The 16,057-nt window shown below is 40.6% G+C and overlaps 1 protein-coding gene across 1 annotated transcript; it reads left to right on the top strand.

Moving 5' to 3' along the window:
* Window positions 1–3,954: 3,954 nt before the first annotated feature.
* LOC128491228 (chromaffin granule amine transporter-like) lies at window positions 3,955–11,959 on the top strand. The gene is made up of 14 exons (XM_053463501.1): window positions 3,955–4,079; window positions 4,884–5,166; window positions 5,264–5,322; window positions 5,738–5,821; window positions 6,009–6,101; window positions 6,182–6,271; window positions 6,560–6,603; window positions 6,711–6,771; window positions 7,767–7,862; window positions 8,062–8,140; window positions 8,488–8,539; window positions 10,031–10,214; window positions 11,180–11,313; window positions 11,626–11,959. Exons 1-14 carry the CDS (start codon window positions 3,971–3,973, stop codon window positions 11,761–11,763), a joined length of 1,506 nt encoding a protein of 501 aa, XP_053319476.1. The 5' UTR covers window positions 3,955–3,970; the 3' UTR covers window positions 11,764–11,959.
* Window positions 11,960–16,057: the final 4,098 nt, after the last annotated feature.

The following is a 16,057-nucleotide window of genomic DNA, read 5'->3' as shown; positions in this document are numbered from 1 at the left end:
AGAGGACCAAGCAATGAAAAGTCCTGCACCAAAGCAGGACTGCAGAAACTGGATAGTCTTGGCAAGATAGGCCACGAACAGCCAAGGTCAGGAATACACGCAATAAAAGAGATGCTGCTCAGAAGCAGAAACAGCCACAAGGGAGCCACAGTACAACTGAGCATTAGGATATTATGACTTTAAACTGCCCATGGGGAGGTCCTGGAACGTCCACGGCCTGTCTGCGTCCTTCACCGCCATAGCGACGCTACCGAGGCAGACCGGAGAGGAGAATGGTGAGGACCTCTGTTTCCTGAAGGTTAGTGCCTTACACAAAGGAAATTTGTGTGTGCATAATATGGTTGGAGGGCCGAACCGACCTACTAGGATACCAGGAAATTTCCCGGTAGGCCACCTCCGCTGGGGTTGGTCTTGAGGCCGGCCATCCAATTATAAATGTGGCCATGGAGGCCAGTGAAGCAGAGATCTCCTCTCACCGGGAGCCCGCCAGTCGGTGCCGCTCCAGATATGACGTCAAATGGACGGCAAAAGGCCAAGTGCGGGGAGGCGACTGAAGAAGGGTATAAAAATGATGGGGAAACAATGCTGGGTGGGTATGAAGACGATGAGAAGTTATGTCAGAGGGCATGGAGATGGAGGGGGATGGAATATTTGGTGGGTGATAATGGTTGTGGTGGGGCTGTCGAGGGCATGATGGTCAGGGGCAGCTCTACACTTACAGATGTGTGACTTTTCTTTGATGTTTTATTTCATGAAACAACATACTGAACAAAGTAGTTAAAACTTCAAAGTATACAATAAAATCTTAACTAAATACGTAACGTCATATTTATGTTTGTATTATATTAAAACATGGAAATACAGTTTTATTAGCCACGAGGGAGAGGCTAAGCCAAAATTATCTTGAATCAATTTGAAGGTTTACATTTACACAACCATTCGCTGCGCATGTACTTTTGTAACAGGGTAGGTTAGGTTGCAAGGTCTAGAGCGGAGAAGACGAGGGTCATTTTTTCCTTTACATCATGTGCGGTTTCTTGATTGCGCTGGTAGCAGCCTGGGTCTTGAAAAGCAATTAGGACCCAAAAGGTCCAGAATGGGCCACCGGGTAGCCGGCAATGTGCCATGTTGGGAAATGTGCCAGCAGAGCCTAGACTCATGGCTAATGACCCAAGTCAAGGCTGGCCACACATTATACATAACATTTACGGTATAATATTAAATGAAGCTGCTGTTTAGGGCCCCATTTATCTTGGGGGATCTAAAGATAAATGTTGGATGGAACGATGGGACCCTTAGAAGCGGAACTCAGCGTATCATCACTATGCTGTATCTTCAGTTTAAGTTGCTTTTGGTTTATGTAACACTGAATCCATAGATTGTATCATGGAGCCCCTGAAATATTTTTATTAGATGATTAGATACAATACTTCTCTAGTCTTATTTGTATTGGATCAAATTCATACATTTAAGCTTATGTGTTCTGCTTATATTCACAGATTAAAGAAAACCACAAAAATAAAACAAACAATAAAATGATACGCCTAATAAAGTGCCCCCGGCAGCTAGGAGGAAAAGCAGACGGCTTGTCCCATGACAACGCTCTCTGGGGCATCTTTCCTTTTTTTGAATGTTGATTTGATGAATGAGATGAAGGATAATGAAGAACAGCTCGGACTGCATCTGACCAACTCACCGGTTTGGTGACGCAGAGAATGCATCGCAGGGTAAGACTGCAGAGAGTTGCAATTAAATGGCCAGTGGTCCAGCCTCTCCTCCTCTATGTGATTCCGAAACAGGACTTCTCCGTCACTGGTTGAACAGGTAAGTCACACTTTTGTTCTCCTTTACATCATCGAGAAAAGAATATAGGACCAGGCTATATATAAATACATAGAAAAAATCCTTCTTCCGGCTAAGAGTTCACATTAAGAAAAGATACGTTTGTTTTATTTAAACGCTCGATGCTAGGAGTATTTCTGTATTTCTGCCAACAAGTTAAACAATAATCTGTTTCATTTTTTTATGAAAATAAATGATTTAAAATTATGAAACAAAGACAAACTATCCTAGGTGTTTTCCTGACTCCAATATTCATTAGAATCCGGTTTAGAAAAGAAACATTTGTAAAAAAAAAAGAAAAAATAATAATTTATATCATTTTGGTAAGAATCTATATATTTGGTTTTGTGGCTTTCAAATTTACATATCTTGCTTCCAGAAAATGCATGAAATATAATGACATCATGAGGGAACCTTATTCTGTTACATCATTATGTGAATGATTAGATGCTAGACTAATATATATTTTTTTTTTTTTAGAATTTTTAGAATTATTTATTTTATGTTTCTGTTTAAAAAACGTTTGTTTACTTTTTTAAGAGTTTTGAGTTTTGGTGGGACGATCAGATGCAGCCACCCTGGCGTAAGAGGGTAACTGTCCCTTCAGCTGCCCTAATTTAAACATTTTGTCCGGGGGGAGGGGGAAACCTTTTTTTCCTGTCCGTGTTTTGCATATAATACCACAAACAGCTATCTATGAAAGACTTTAGATTGAAGTACGCCTTTACTGGGTCCATTCTGTGCTCCTTCTATGGGTTTACACAGCAGTCGTTATTGATGAAAATGAATTAGGCATTGATGGATGGAGCGTAAAAAAGTTTCACTTTATTGAGAGGGTGGTCGATAAGTGGAACAGCTTCCCAGCAGAAGCAATAGAGGCTGCTACAATGAGGGAATTTGATGTTGGAAGTCCGACACATCTATGGATGGTAATCTCGCTAGCGTCGGCTCCTCAGTTACTTTGTACCCCGCATAAAAACAGTATTATCATAATATAACGATGATATTTGTTTATACTTTATCCTTTATTCGGGGATGCTAGCCTGGGGATAGTTTACTAAAGATTCCTTAAGGTGCAGTTACATTTGTCAGGGCGATACAAGTAAAATAAAATATTTTTTGCATTAATTAAGGTTTTACTATACGATAAAGGTGTTTTGTTTTAAATCAGTGCAACTCCTAGTATGTTCTCATTTAACTATTTAGCAATGTGTGTATATTGCACTGAAAGGGTTAAAATACATTTAAATCATATCTGATCGCAAGGAGTCGATGGTTGTGATCCCCATTTCAGATCTATGATCTATTGTAGAAATATAGACCTTGATAGCAAATTAAAGGTAATTTGGTCCATCTAGTTGGATGTTTTTTTTTCTACCTCTTGTAAAATCTCAAATTTTACCTGTTTCTAGTCTTCTCTTACGCCTTATATTCAGGATAATTGTATACCTGTCCCATTCTCCACTGTATCAACTTCCTACCACTTCTGCTGGAAGACTGTTCCACTTATTCACCACATTTCAGTGGACAAAGCAGTTTCATAGATTGTGTTATCAAGTATTATACGGACGTATAAGGATAATCCATTAAGAATTATTCATTGTAACAGACTTATCATTAAACACACCCTTCGTATACTGGGGGGCGAGGATGTGAGCAAAGGGGACCGGAGACAGCTCTTGCGTCATCTCGTAGCTCATAAAAAATCCATCCAATATCTACTAAACGGCAAATCTCCTAGGACTTGGCAAATGGAATTGGATTGGCAGCTCGGAACCTTTAGACTTCAAGGGACACTCCAGCTATCAGATGCGTTTTAATAAAAAAGAGATAGCTGTGCCCTCTTTACATTATGGAGGAATTTTGCAGAATCTTCCCCTTTCGTTTGTCTCTTTCCCCCACCCCGTAGCTTCTTGAGGGTCTCTTTCCCCCACTCCGTAGCTTCTTGAGGGTCTCTTTCCCCCACTCCGTAGCTTCTTGAGGGTCTCTTTCCCCCACTCCATAGCATTTTGGATTATTCAGGGTCTTCAAGAAGCAGCCCAAATAAGCAATAGACTTGGGCTATGATTCGTTCTTTGCACCCTTTTTGTCTTCCTATACTTTTCTAGGTACGCCGGCCGCCAGCACCATGTTGGAGTGGTTCAAATGGCTGAATGAGAAGCGGAAATCCAGAAGGCTGGTCCTGGTGGTGGTTTTCGTGGCTCTGCTGCTGGATAACATGCTTTTCACAGTTGTCGGTATGTTTTCTGGGTCTTTTGCACATGGGGAAATTTCCATATTTTTACTGATAGCTAACATAGTTTGAACAATTGCTTTGAATTTGAGGCAGTAGTAACCCCCAGGTGGCACCTACTAGGAGTGTATTCTAGTTCCAAACCTGGGGAGCCCTATAGGTACACCGGGGGCTTCAGAATACACGAAGAGAAGAACAGCCAACTTGAATGGCCAACAGGTTGTGGAAAGATCGTTTGGAACCTTATTTGACATCAATATGTAGACAATTCCTCCACATCCATCTTCTATTTGTATTCTTTTTTCTTACTTTAAGACTATCCACACGTGAAAGTATGGTATCTCCTTCTGTAACAGTTTGACTTAAACTTAATCTTATTGTCAATTTGTATATTGTCAATTCTATAGCCTCCCCCCAATTGTAAAAAGTGCTACAGAACTTGCTGACACCTTATAGGTAAATTGATTTATTCATCTATTTGCCCGCCTGCCTTACCCAACAAGCCACCTCGTGGTGCAGAGCTGAAGAGCATTGTGAGATGGCCACGTTGGAGTATATATAGAAGCGACCTAGATAGTCTTGAAAGCTTGCAATCCATTATACCTCAGTTATCCAATCATCTCTACCAAAAAAAAATCTAGCGTTGACATAAAATGTATACTATTTGTCAATTGGCATGGGATGATGGATCATTGGGGCATAATATGACAAGGTATAGGTAATCATGCATTAGAATAAAGAATACATATAGTAAAATAATAATGTATAGTGTGAATGCCCATCTATGACTGACTTATCTCTTTCTTAGTTCCAATTATTCCAAGTTTCCTTTATGATGTGGAATTAAAGAATGAAAACCTGTCTACCCCATCCTCCCCTGCTCCGAACCTGTTGGTCACCTCCACCATCTCCTGGGATGGTCCAGACCGCAGAGGAGACGTGAATAAATCCCCAAGTCTCCCTACAGACGTGACATGCATTAACAGGTCAAATTTCTTCCGGGAAGAGAATGTCCAAGTGGGTCTACTCTTCGCTTCCAAAGGCATCGTCCAGCTCTTGGTTAATCCCATAGTTGGGCTGATAACCAATAGGTATGTCCATGGTTGGGGCAAACATCATCATTTTAAATGTGCGGGGGGGCGTGTTCATTCCAAAGTGCTTTGTCTAAAATGTATCTTCTTTCCTCAGGCTTGGCTACGCCATTCCAATGATTTGTGGATTTATTGTCACTTTTCTATCGACTATCAGTGAGTAGATTTTAGATTTGCTTACTACAAATGACATGCGCGAACTGACCGATATTTGAGACCTCATTTACCTACCTCATGAGGAATAAAGTATCAATCTGTCACGTGGATGGACAGATTTTTGAGGATTAATATTATGCTGTCACTCAAATAGCAGTGTGAATCTTCTCACCAGAATGAGGAGAAAGACCTTATCAAGGTTGACCTTGGCCTTGGAGGTGTCACCTACTACCTCTTTTGGAGAGGTTTTCCCTAAAACCTATAGCGATGTCTGTCATATCCCTTGTCATAAAGAGCATGGCAATAGCAAATGTATTTTATTTGATGATTAAGCATGAGTGGTTCTTGTTCATGTCCTACCACACTTTACAATTGTCTACACGCTTTAGAAGTGGGTTGCCTGTCTATATTTCAGTGTTTGCTTTCTCCGAGAGCTACACGTTGCTTTTTGTGGCCAGAGCGATACAAGGAATAGGATCATCCTTCTCTACTGTTGCAGGTAAGGTATATTTACCTCCTTTATCAATGAATACATGTAGGAACACTCTGGGGGTTTCTAAGCAATGAGTCGCAATTTATTGGGAATAATTAAGTGGATCAACTTTGCCGTTCCATTACAGAACTTTGTTAAGACCATAGAACAAAACCATGTTTGAAGTATTTAATTTTGTTATACTTTGTTTCAGGTCTGGGGATGCTGGCAAATGTATATACTGATGACTTTGAAAGAGGCCAAGCTATGGGAATAGCACTGGGGGGTTTGGCCTTAGGGGTCCTAGGTAAGTACAGTGGAAATGATAAATGATGGTATCTTCTCCAGTTCGTGTGTTCCATCTCTTCTCTCTCTTTTTCCCTGCAGTGGGTCCCCCATTTGGTGCAGTTATGTATGATTTTGTTGGAAAGTCCTCTCCGTTCCTGGTCCTGGCATTCCTTGCTCTGCTGGATGGAGGTAAGAAGTCTGCTTTAAGTCATATAATAATACACACAATAGGTGCATTAAAAGTTGTTTTTAGAAGAGCACTTCTCTTTTAACATTAAAATTTCACAGCCTGCAAATCCGCGTTTCAGGTCGGTAGTAAAACACCTTATGACTGTAGAAAGTACTGATTATGTGAACACATATAATGCCATTAGTAGTGAATGATAAGACAGATGTTTGTCACACACACACACACATACACACACACGTGTAGTACATATCATATTGTCATTGTCTACTTCTTTTTTTTCTACTTAGCTCTTCAGCTGTTTATTCTTAGACCTTCAAAAATTTCTCCAGACGTAAGTATTGATCCTAGGATCTCCAAAATGAGGCAGGAAAATAAAAAATACAATTTAAAGAAATGTTTATATTTTTTTTAAGTTGTTTAATGTATTTTTGTCTTTAGAGCACTGCTCCAACGCCATACTTGACACTGCTGAAGGACCCTTACATTCTGGTGGCTGCTGGTAAGACTTCGTTCATGCGTTCTTCAACAGAAGAGCTTTTATGGTGGAAAGCACCAATGCTGCAATTAAGTGTCTAATCGAAAATAACAGTCTAGTGCTTTATACGCATGATATACCTGTAGGAAAAAAATAAAATACCTTTCGTAGAAGCTACAGTGCCAGAGATTTCCTTCTGTCAGAAAACCAGGGACAGGAATTCATTATCCCTTTTGTAGGAAAGCTTAGGGAATGTGAAGAATCATAGAAAGTGTGACTAGGCTAACGACACAGATTGCATCCAAAGGTGTATTGGGGAAGACAATGGATGTGCTAAACAAAGCATAGAAAGGTTGAAATAAGATCAGAGATAGATAAGTAAATCAACAAAAAAAAACAGTGTACAAAGATAACATTACCAACATATAAAAGCTCAGATTTGTGTAGCCAGAGTTTTCTGAGTTTTCTGATAATTCAGGTAGTTCTATACTAACTCGACGACCTGCAGCTTTCTAGTGCAGGGCTGCACAACTCGAGTCCTAGAGGGCTGCAGAACAGGCCCAGTGAGTCTGTGCATCCTTGCCTGAAAGCATTTAGTCTAATACATTTTTAATTGAGATACCTGTGCCCAAGAAATCCAAAGTTTGGGGCCTACATGGATTGGAGTCGTGCAGCTCTGCTCTATTATGCAATCTCGTGATTATAGTTGACACTTCTACTGGGCAAAATACAAAAAAGTCTCACGCATAAGCCGAGTTTTAAAATTTCATGCAAAATATTGACTACTGAGCTTCCAATTGTGCTTCCTGTCATGGTGGCATAACTTGCACTCTGACAACAGTGCAAACACCACTCTTGTGATGCTCTTTTCAACTTTCTGCCCCAAGCCTGTAACCAGATGCGCAGCCTTCTCAAATTGTTGGAAAACAATCTCCGGTTTGCCCTTTTGTTATTTTGTATTGAAGCATCTCTGTAGACGTGTCATAGTAAATAAATATGCAGCTTTTTTCCTCACTTAGGCTCTCTCTTCATTGCTAATATGGCGGTTAGCATGTTGGAACCCACCCTGCCTATCTGGATGATGGAAACCATGTGCTCTTCAAAATGGCAACTTGGTATGTTCCTTAGTGGCCTCCATCTAACAACATTAAAACCTAAGGTGAACGTAGAAGCCAGTAAGCCATGATTTATGATTAGGAGCTTTAAGTTGACCTGTTATTAATGATGTCTCATTCTTGACCCATTAAACCTCCATTATGTTGATGCCCACTTTCCGCTTTTAATATAATGACGGTATACGTCTTTTTCCCTCAGGTCTAGCCTTTTTACCGGCCAGTATCTCATATCTTTTATGCACTAATCTTTTCGGGACCTTGGCACACAAGATGGGGAGGTGAGTTTCTGGCAGCTCACTACTCATCAGTGGAGGTGAGGAGGATCAGTGGAGGGCCGGCACCTTCTGGCCCAGGGGGCATGTAAAGCCAAGAGGCCCCATCAGCCCCTTGACCTCCCGTAGTAACTAACATATTTACACACATGATAACTCACATTACTTCTAACACACACAGTTACACACTCACGCAAACACAAGTGCACACTCTTACACACTTGCGCCAACACACACATACATTTTGGAGCTGCCTCAGGGGCAATTGCCCCCTACTCCCTCAGCCAGCCCCAGGAAGGATCTTGTTCTATAGGATCTGTGGAGGTGACCCCATTCTGCTTTACCTGTTGCAGGTGGCTCTGCTGTCTGCTTGGAATGATCCTGGTGGGAATCAGTCTTCTCTGTGTGAGTGATAATACTGCATGTTGCTAAACGCTCATGTTTTAACATATAACATACGTATAGTCATGACGGCCCTGGCACTTTAAGTCCAGCAACCAGCTGTTGACATATCCAGCAGGAGTAAGGGTTGCCAAAGGCCTATGGTCCACCAGACAGTTGCCCGGTGTGCCAGATGACCAGTCCAGGCATGCATATAATGGGTACTCGACACATTCATGGTCACAAAGAGCATGTATCATATCATACTAATGCTGTCTAATACAGTGACATATTCCTTATTACAGTATATACTATTACAGTGTATACCTACTATTATTTGCAGAGAAAAAGCAAAAGAATACAGCGCTCAAATGTGACCAGGAAAAAAGAGTATTGTATACTAGCCCCACAATAGATAGATAAGTAGTATAAAGTGAAATTATATCAATTATATTTACCAGTCATATATAGAGAGGCAAATAAGGGCTAATATAAAGAAAATAGTAACCAATAAGAGACAAAGCAGCTAGTCTTGATAAATACAGATTCTCCAAAGGATAGAGAAAACCTATAAAGACAAAAAAAAAGACTCAAAAAGACAGCGCTTAAATAAATATAAAATAATTTTACAAAATACAGACAAAGACAAATACACAAGCAAATTGATATAATAAAAACACAAATGACATACAATATACAGTAATATATATATATATATATATATATATATATATATATATATATGTATTAAATACAAATAATATACCAAATAAATGCAAATATAAATACATAAATAAATAGACAATCTCAAAAGCAGTAAAATAATCTACCTGCCCCCACCAAGGGTTAATTAAATAGACAGGAGAAGAAACCACTAAGAAGACTGTGCTCTATAGCTGAAGATGTTTTTTTTGGAAATGCGTCCTGTTTGTTTTGGCGCTTAGCCTGGCCAGGCACAGTCTTCTTAGCGATTTCTTCTCCGGTCTATTTAACTGAACCCTGCCTAGTAGGCTAACGGTCCACCAAACAAAAGGGATAGAGCCAAGCGTAGAAAGGGAAGGCTGAGGATACTGACCAGGTCCAGTATGGCTGTTGGACACATCAGACAAAGACTGGTGGGCTAGTGTACTGGTTTGTACCTCCCAATTACCTGTATTTTCACCTGTGGAGTACTTTAGTGTGCGGTGGCCTGCTAGATGTATGAGACCACAAGATGCAAAGGTCTATGAAGGGGATGTAGAGAGTGGCCATGTGTATCCCGCCATGTGTATCCCGCCATGTGTATCCAGCCGGCCTAAAGTGCCAGGGCCGATTTTTGTCCCAAGTCCATTTCTGACACTGATGGATTTTCCTTTAAAATTACAATATGGTAATCTTGTTTAGAGTTCACTCTTGAAAATAATTTCACACATTGTAGACATTGTACATCTTCTAACATCACACTCAGTGCCACCAATGAACTCCCTCTAACCTACTGCCCCTTTAAGCCCATTCTCTTTTGTTCCTTTGCCCCAGGTTCCTTTAGCGGTCAATATATACTGGCTCATTGGACCCACTGCTGGAATAGGCATTGCTCTGGGGATGGTAGACTCCTCCATAATACCCATCATGGGGCATTTGGTAGATTTGCGTCACAATTCTGTGTATGGAGGGATCTATGCCATATCTGACATGGCACTCTGCTTCGGGTTTGCATTGGGTAAGGAGGTTTCCAGGTATCGTCTGGTGAAATGTTTTATCTACATTTGAGCCATGCTGGGGGGGAAAAAAGGCATTTTCTTTTTGTATAAATTCAGAATTCCTGCATGCAGACATTTACTGTTACCCATGCCGTATAATTCACAATCATTTCTATTTACTAAAAGTGAAGACAGTACTTTGATGCTGTCACCATTCATTGTGGCGGTAAACAAGTATTCCGTTCTGTCACTATCTTATCAATAGCTCACAAAGTGAAGCCCTCCCCAAGCCACACACCTCACTGCACTCTCTAAAACAAAAAGTGTTCTTCTGGCCCTTTGAAATTACCCATTATTTGTATTAAAAGACCGTACTGTTGCTTACACTATAGTGGGTGAGCTGACCCTGGATAATGCATATGTTATTTGCTGAGATGACTAGAACCCCTTTATGACTGAGGGCTTTTCCCACCCTATGTCTGGAGCTTATTTGTTAATCCATGATTGCCCCTTTCCATGTTTGCTGCAGCCACTCGAATTATTATGTTGGTTTAGCCGGGGCAGGTAGGACCTTCTTTTGAAACCATAGAAAAACACAATAGTTATTAGTGCTATGGGTCCTCTTAAAACATTTCTTTGTACGTAATAGTACGTCCATAGGCGCAATAAGGAGTTTAAAAAAAAAACTCTCTGATTTAATAATGCATTTTAAAGGGCCAACAAAGCTATTGTTGCAAAATATAATGTATAGAAGTGTTGAAACTTGTAAGAAAGTGTAAGAAAAGAGCAAAACAAACTCCATGAAGCACAGATTTGCTCATATATTGTGCAGATGCGTGTGTACTAAATTTACTAGTTTGGAACGTCACCAAAAGGCTTTTTTGAGCGTTTACTACATGCTGTGGAACTACCCCTCAACCTAGTAAAGGATGTCAGGACCGGGCATATTATTTCAACCTTTAAATCTCATCCTTTTGCCCACCAGGTCCTTCCACCGCTGGCGCTATTGCAAAGGTCATGGGGTTTCCCTGGTTAATGGTGATCATCGGAGTGCTAAACATTGTCTACTGTCCGCTCTGCATCTTTCTGCGTAGTCCACCTGCAAAGGAAGAGAAACTGGTGAGTGACCCTAATAATTCTTACCGTGTTTTATAATGCATGGGGGTGCCTGGGGTGTCTCCAGGTATCAAATATATTCATTTTATTAATATCTAGACTTGGCAATGAAATGACAGAAGGGCATATTGGGAAAAAGTGATAAATTAACTTAGGCATACACAATGGACCTTTTAATATCTTAAAGAAGGTTCTATCACTAGATGTTGCTCCTCAACATATAACTCGTTAAACATAACACTCCTCCAATGTCATTGGTCCAGAGTAACCAGTTCTGAATCCCTTTGGTAATCTAAATGCTGTTGTTTATTCCAGGCAATTCTAAACCATGAATTATCACCAGAAACGAAACTTTACATGGTTCAGAAAACTTCTCCTGACTCGGTTCTGACCGATCATGGTTATGGAAACCTTACTGGAGTCAACACCAAGGCAAAGGGGATCCCCCACTGATAACATGAACAGTCCGACCTACGGTAGAACTCTTTGGTCAGCTCTCTGAACATCATGGGGATTTAATCAAAACGTATCGGAGGCAATCACTACTTGAACATCACAATGGCCGGATTTCTCACAGTATCCCTATCTGCAGAGACACATACAGCAGAGATCTCAAACAACCACCATTAAACCACCATTATGTCATTCCTAGATGTTGTCTGGGGCTTCATGTTCACTGGTTACAATTATATTTTTAGTACACACTATGTGTACCTAGAAAAGGTTACTATATATTTAAATTTATCTGTTGATATCTCATATTAGACTTCACTTTTACTGTCCACCAGTACATCATAATAGTCTTTGAAAAACTTTGAACTTGGCTATCAAAATCTAACTGACCTCTTCTATATAGCATGAAATACACTGAGCATTATGAGGACTTTTCAGCTTTGGAGGACATTCTTAAAGTTTGTTTATTGGAACCCAACAAATAAGACACAAGCATGGAAAGCTTACTCTCTGGTGGTGGGTGAATTGTTATTGTGTTACACTACTGCCTTCCATTGCTGCCAAGTACCAAGATCCTGTAAGGTTGAACCGAAACAAGTCCTGTACTAAGGACACCTAAAAAGACTCAGAGCTCCTAAGTGCCTAAGAAAATAATGGGTACCATGTTATAGAATGAGAAGTAGACATATCAGAACATATGGCGCAGTTGGTGTCCATTTTACGAGTGAAAGCTAAAGCTTGATTACCATCCACAGGTGTAGGTAAGAGAAATCAGGAATTGAGTGGCCAATGGAATCGGTTACTGTATGTCATGGGATCCAGGGATGTCCAACTTTGAGTTCAATATTGTTTTCTAAAATGTGAACCTATTATTAACAGTGGGTAACATTGTGCCATATACACTCTCCAGGCGAAGGGCTGCTTTCTCTGGGTTAACAAGGGGACACTCATGGTCTTTGGTGTTTATTCACTAAACGAGGAGGTTTCATGACAGGTTACAGGAGAGTTGTAATTCTTCACTTCACTATTTGTTTAGAAGGGCCAACACTGCTCACTGTGGTTCACAATGAATAGTTAAGTCCATGAGCTGAAACACAACTCTCTTGCAAACTCAGTCAACTCTCTCTTTAGTGAACAAATCCCTTTGAGTGGAGAAATGGCTGTCCTGCTGCAGCTGACTATTCTCTGCAAGCTAGGCTCCGTTTTCTGTCAGACTGATTGGATCCATCTGTAACTGCGGCGGTGGAAGGGCGAATGCCCTAAGCGTCTTTCCATCTGTGTCTGCTTATTGCGAAGATAAGAGTGGTGTGTGACAGATCTCTTGCTGGCAGGCAGTCCTTAGTGCCTGCCATTTATCTTCTGTGGAACCTTTAATGCCTTATAGATCCCGGGGGGAAAAACCTTTATTGATCAGACTCAAGATAACACTACTGGGCTCGCCTGTCGGTCCCAAAATCTTTACTTATCTTCATTTCTGAAATCTCATTGTGTGTCCAGACTGCCCCTAGGAAGTAAAATGCTTTCATTTCTGCCATTCAATTAAGGCAATACATAAGCAATGCTTTAACCCTTTATGACATGTTATACACATCACTTGTATTCAGATTGGACTCTTGTACTGATACCGGACCTCGCTATTGTGGGAACCACATCTGCCTCCTGAAAATCCAGGTGACATCAGTAAAAGCTGCTCTTAAACTGAAAGTTGTGTGTTTTACTTGGGATTGGGCAATATCCAAGATACAGAAAAACCACATGAAGAACAGATCCCGATAGACAATTCCAAATTGGGTCTGTTCACTTAAGGGAGAGTTGGCAGAAGAGGTTCCTTTTTACAGGTTCCTTGCCACTACCTATAAAGTGTCCTCCTTTATTGTCCATTAACTTGACTAAGCAATTAATTGACTTTGGTGAGTTTATACATTCCACATACTGCAGGGTAACGCAAAAGCTGGTGGTCAGCACCATGTAAATATGAGATATGCCCTGAAAAAAATATGCCACTATGGCAACCATGCACTCTAAATGCTTTCCCCACTTGCAAAATGGGTTCAGGAATTAAGCTAATGGGCAATGAAGGAAAAGGCATGGACCCAAGCAGCTCTGCAAAATAAATGGGAGGCTGGAGATGGAGATCAGACCCAGGCTGATCATGTAGTGCTTTAGTGTGCGTTTGCCTGCTGAATATAAAAGCCTAGGCAGGTGTTATAAGGTAGTGGTGTGTGGTGATAATGCCAAATTGGGTCTAGTTGACAGGATTGTTGTTGTTTTAACTACTTGGGGTTTATTCACTAATGGGAGAGCTGTCGGGAGAATAATGGTTTCAGCAACAATTAACCAAATTTAATTTATAATTGGGTTGAAGTTCACTAGGTCTACCCAAGCATGATTACTGCCAGCAAAGTGAAGTTGGCTAATAGGTTTTAAAAAGCAATCTTAAGATATTCACGAACAGATGAGAAACAAATTCATTGACATCTATCAATCTGGAATGGGTTACAAAGCCATTTCTAAGACTCTGGACTCCATCACTGTAATAGCCATTATCTACAAACGGAGAAAACGTTAAACAGTCGTAAACCTTCCCAAGACTAGCTGGCCTACATTCCTCCAACACATTAATGATGGCAAAAGAACCCTGACTAACACGTAAAGAACTGCAGGCCTTACTTGCCTCAGTTAAGGTCATTGTTTGCGATTGCGCAATAAGAAAGAGCTACCGTCCATGGGAGAGTTGCAAGGAGAAAACCACTGCTGACCAAAAAGAACACAAAGGCTTGTATCACATTTGCCAAACAAAAAAAAAACATCTTGACCCCCAAGACTTTTGGGATAATATTCTGTAAACTGATCAGCCAAAAGTGAAACTTTTTGGAATACATGGGTCCTGCTACATCTGGTGTAAACCTAGCACAGCTTTCCACAATAACAACATGGTGGTGGTAGTGTGATGGTCGGTGGTGGTAGTTTCATGGTCGGTGGTGGTAGTGTGATGGTCTGTGGCTGCTTTAAGACCTGGGGGACTTGCCATTATTGATGGAGACATGAATTCTGCTCTCTACAAGAACATCCGAAAGGAGAATGTCCGGCCACTAATCTGTGACCTAAAGCTCTGAGGCCTGAGGCGGTGTTGAATTAACTAAACGATTTTGAGGATTATTCTTTGCTACTCCCTTTGCTATTCCCTCGCGGTGGATTTTTTAATTCTGTGAAATGGCCCTTATCTAAAAAATTTATTCTATAGCCTCTTTGACAAAAGTTATTTCCTGTATTTGTTGTACTGCTGTCTCAGGGCATGAGTTATGTCTCAAAACCCTGAGATATTGTGTCTTAATAAAGACTTTGGATGAAAACTCGATGCATGCAAAATGGTATTTCTCTCAAATTCTGTAATGTCAAGATCCAAAAATGTAACTGTATCTGTAATACACTCATATAGACCTGGCTGTGGCTGTAGGTGTGATTTATCTGGACTTCGATACGGTCCCACATAAAAGGCTACTCTGTATTTGGATCGGAAATTGGCTAAAAGATGGAATGCAGAGGGTTGTTGTGAACGGATGTTTCTCAGCCTGTTCGCAGGTATTAAGTGGAGTGCCTCAGGGGTCTGTCCTCGGTCCTCTTCTTTCTAATTTGTTTATAAATGATCTTCCAAGCTGCATTGAGAGCCATGTCACAGTTTTTGCTGATGACACAAAATTAGGCAAGAAAAGACATGACATACAGGGCTATACATGGAATGAATATTTCAGAGCTTCTTGATCCAAGGAGAACTCCGATTGCCTTTTGGAGTCAAGAAGGAATTTTTACCCCTGATGGCAGAATTTGAAGTAGCTTAATTAGGGTTTTTTGCCTTCTTTTGGATGTACGATATATATTCCATCGCCACTGTACCCCCTCTGGATTTACTTTCTCCAGAGACCTGGGTTATTCCTGTCCATAGTGGGCATGTTCTTAATGTGAAATCCATGTTGAATATGCTTTCATTGATAATACTACATGTAGGTCCAAGTCACATTCATGGTTCTTAAGACGGATGACATCATTACTTATATCTTTTGGTTTTATGAAACAACAAATAAGAAAAAAGATAAACCAGCAGGGAAACATTGCTTAGCAGTGGGACACCAATTCAATACATTGAAATTCTTCGGGATTGATACAATGCCCCGAAGGGGTTGGCGATGGATCACGTTTGCTTTCACAACAAGGGGCGCATTGGATTAAAACACTAGATACGGTTGTACCATTGGGACTTAATGAACTGTTATTCTCTCGATCTAATAACATAATT

The sequence above is a fragment of the Spea bombifrons genome, chromosome 4 (assembly GCF_027358695.1).
Source record: "Spea bombifrons isolate aSpeBom1 chromosome 4, aSpeBom1.2.pri, whole genome shotgun sequence".
Classification (NCBI taxonomy): domain Eukaryota; kingdom Metazoa; phylum Chordata; class Amphibia; order Anura; family Pelobatidae; genus Spea; species Spea bombifrons.
The sequence above is the reverse complement of the archived record's forward strand: the minus strand, read 5'-3'. Positions and strand labels throughout refer to the sequence as shown.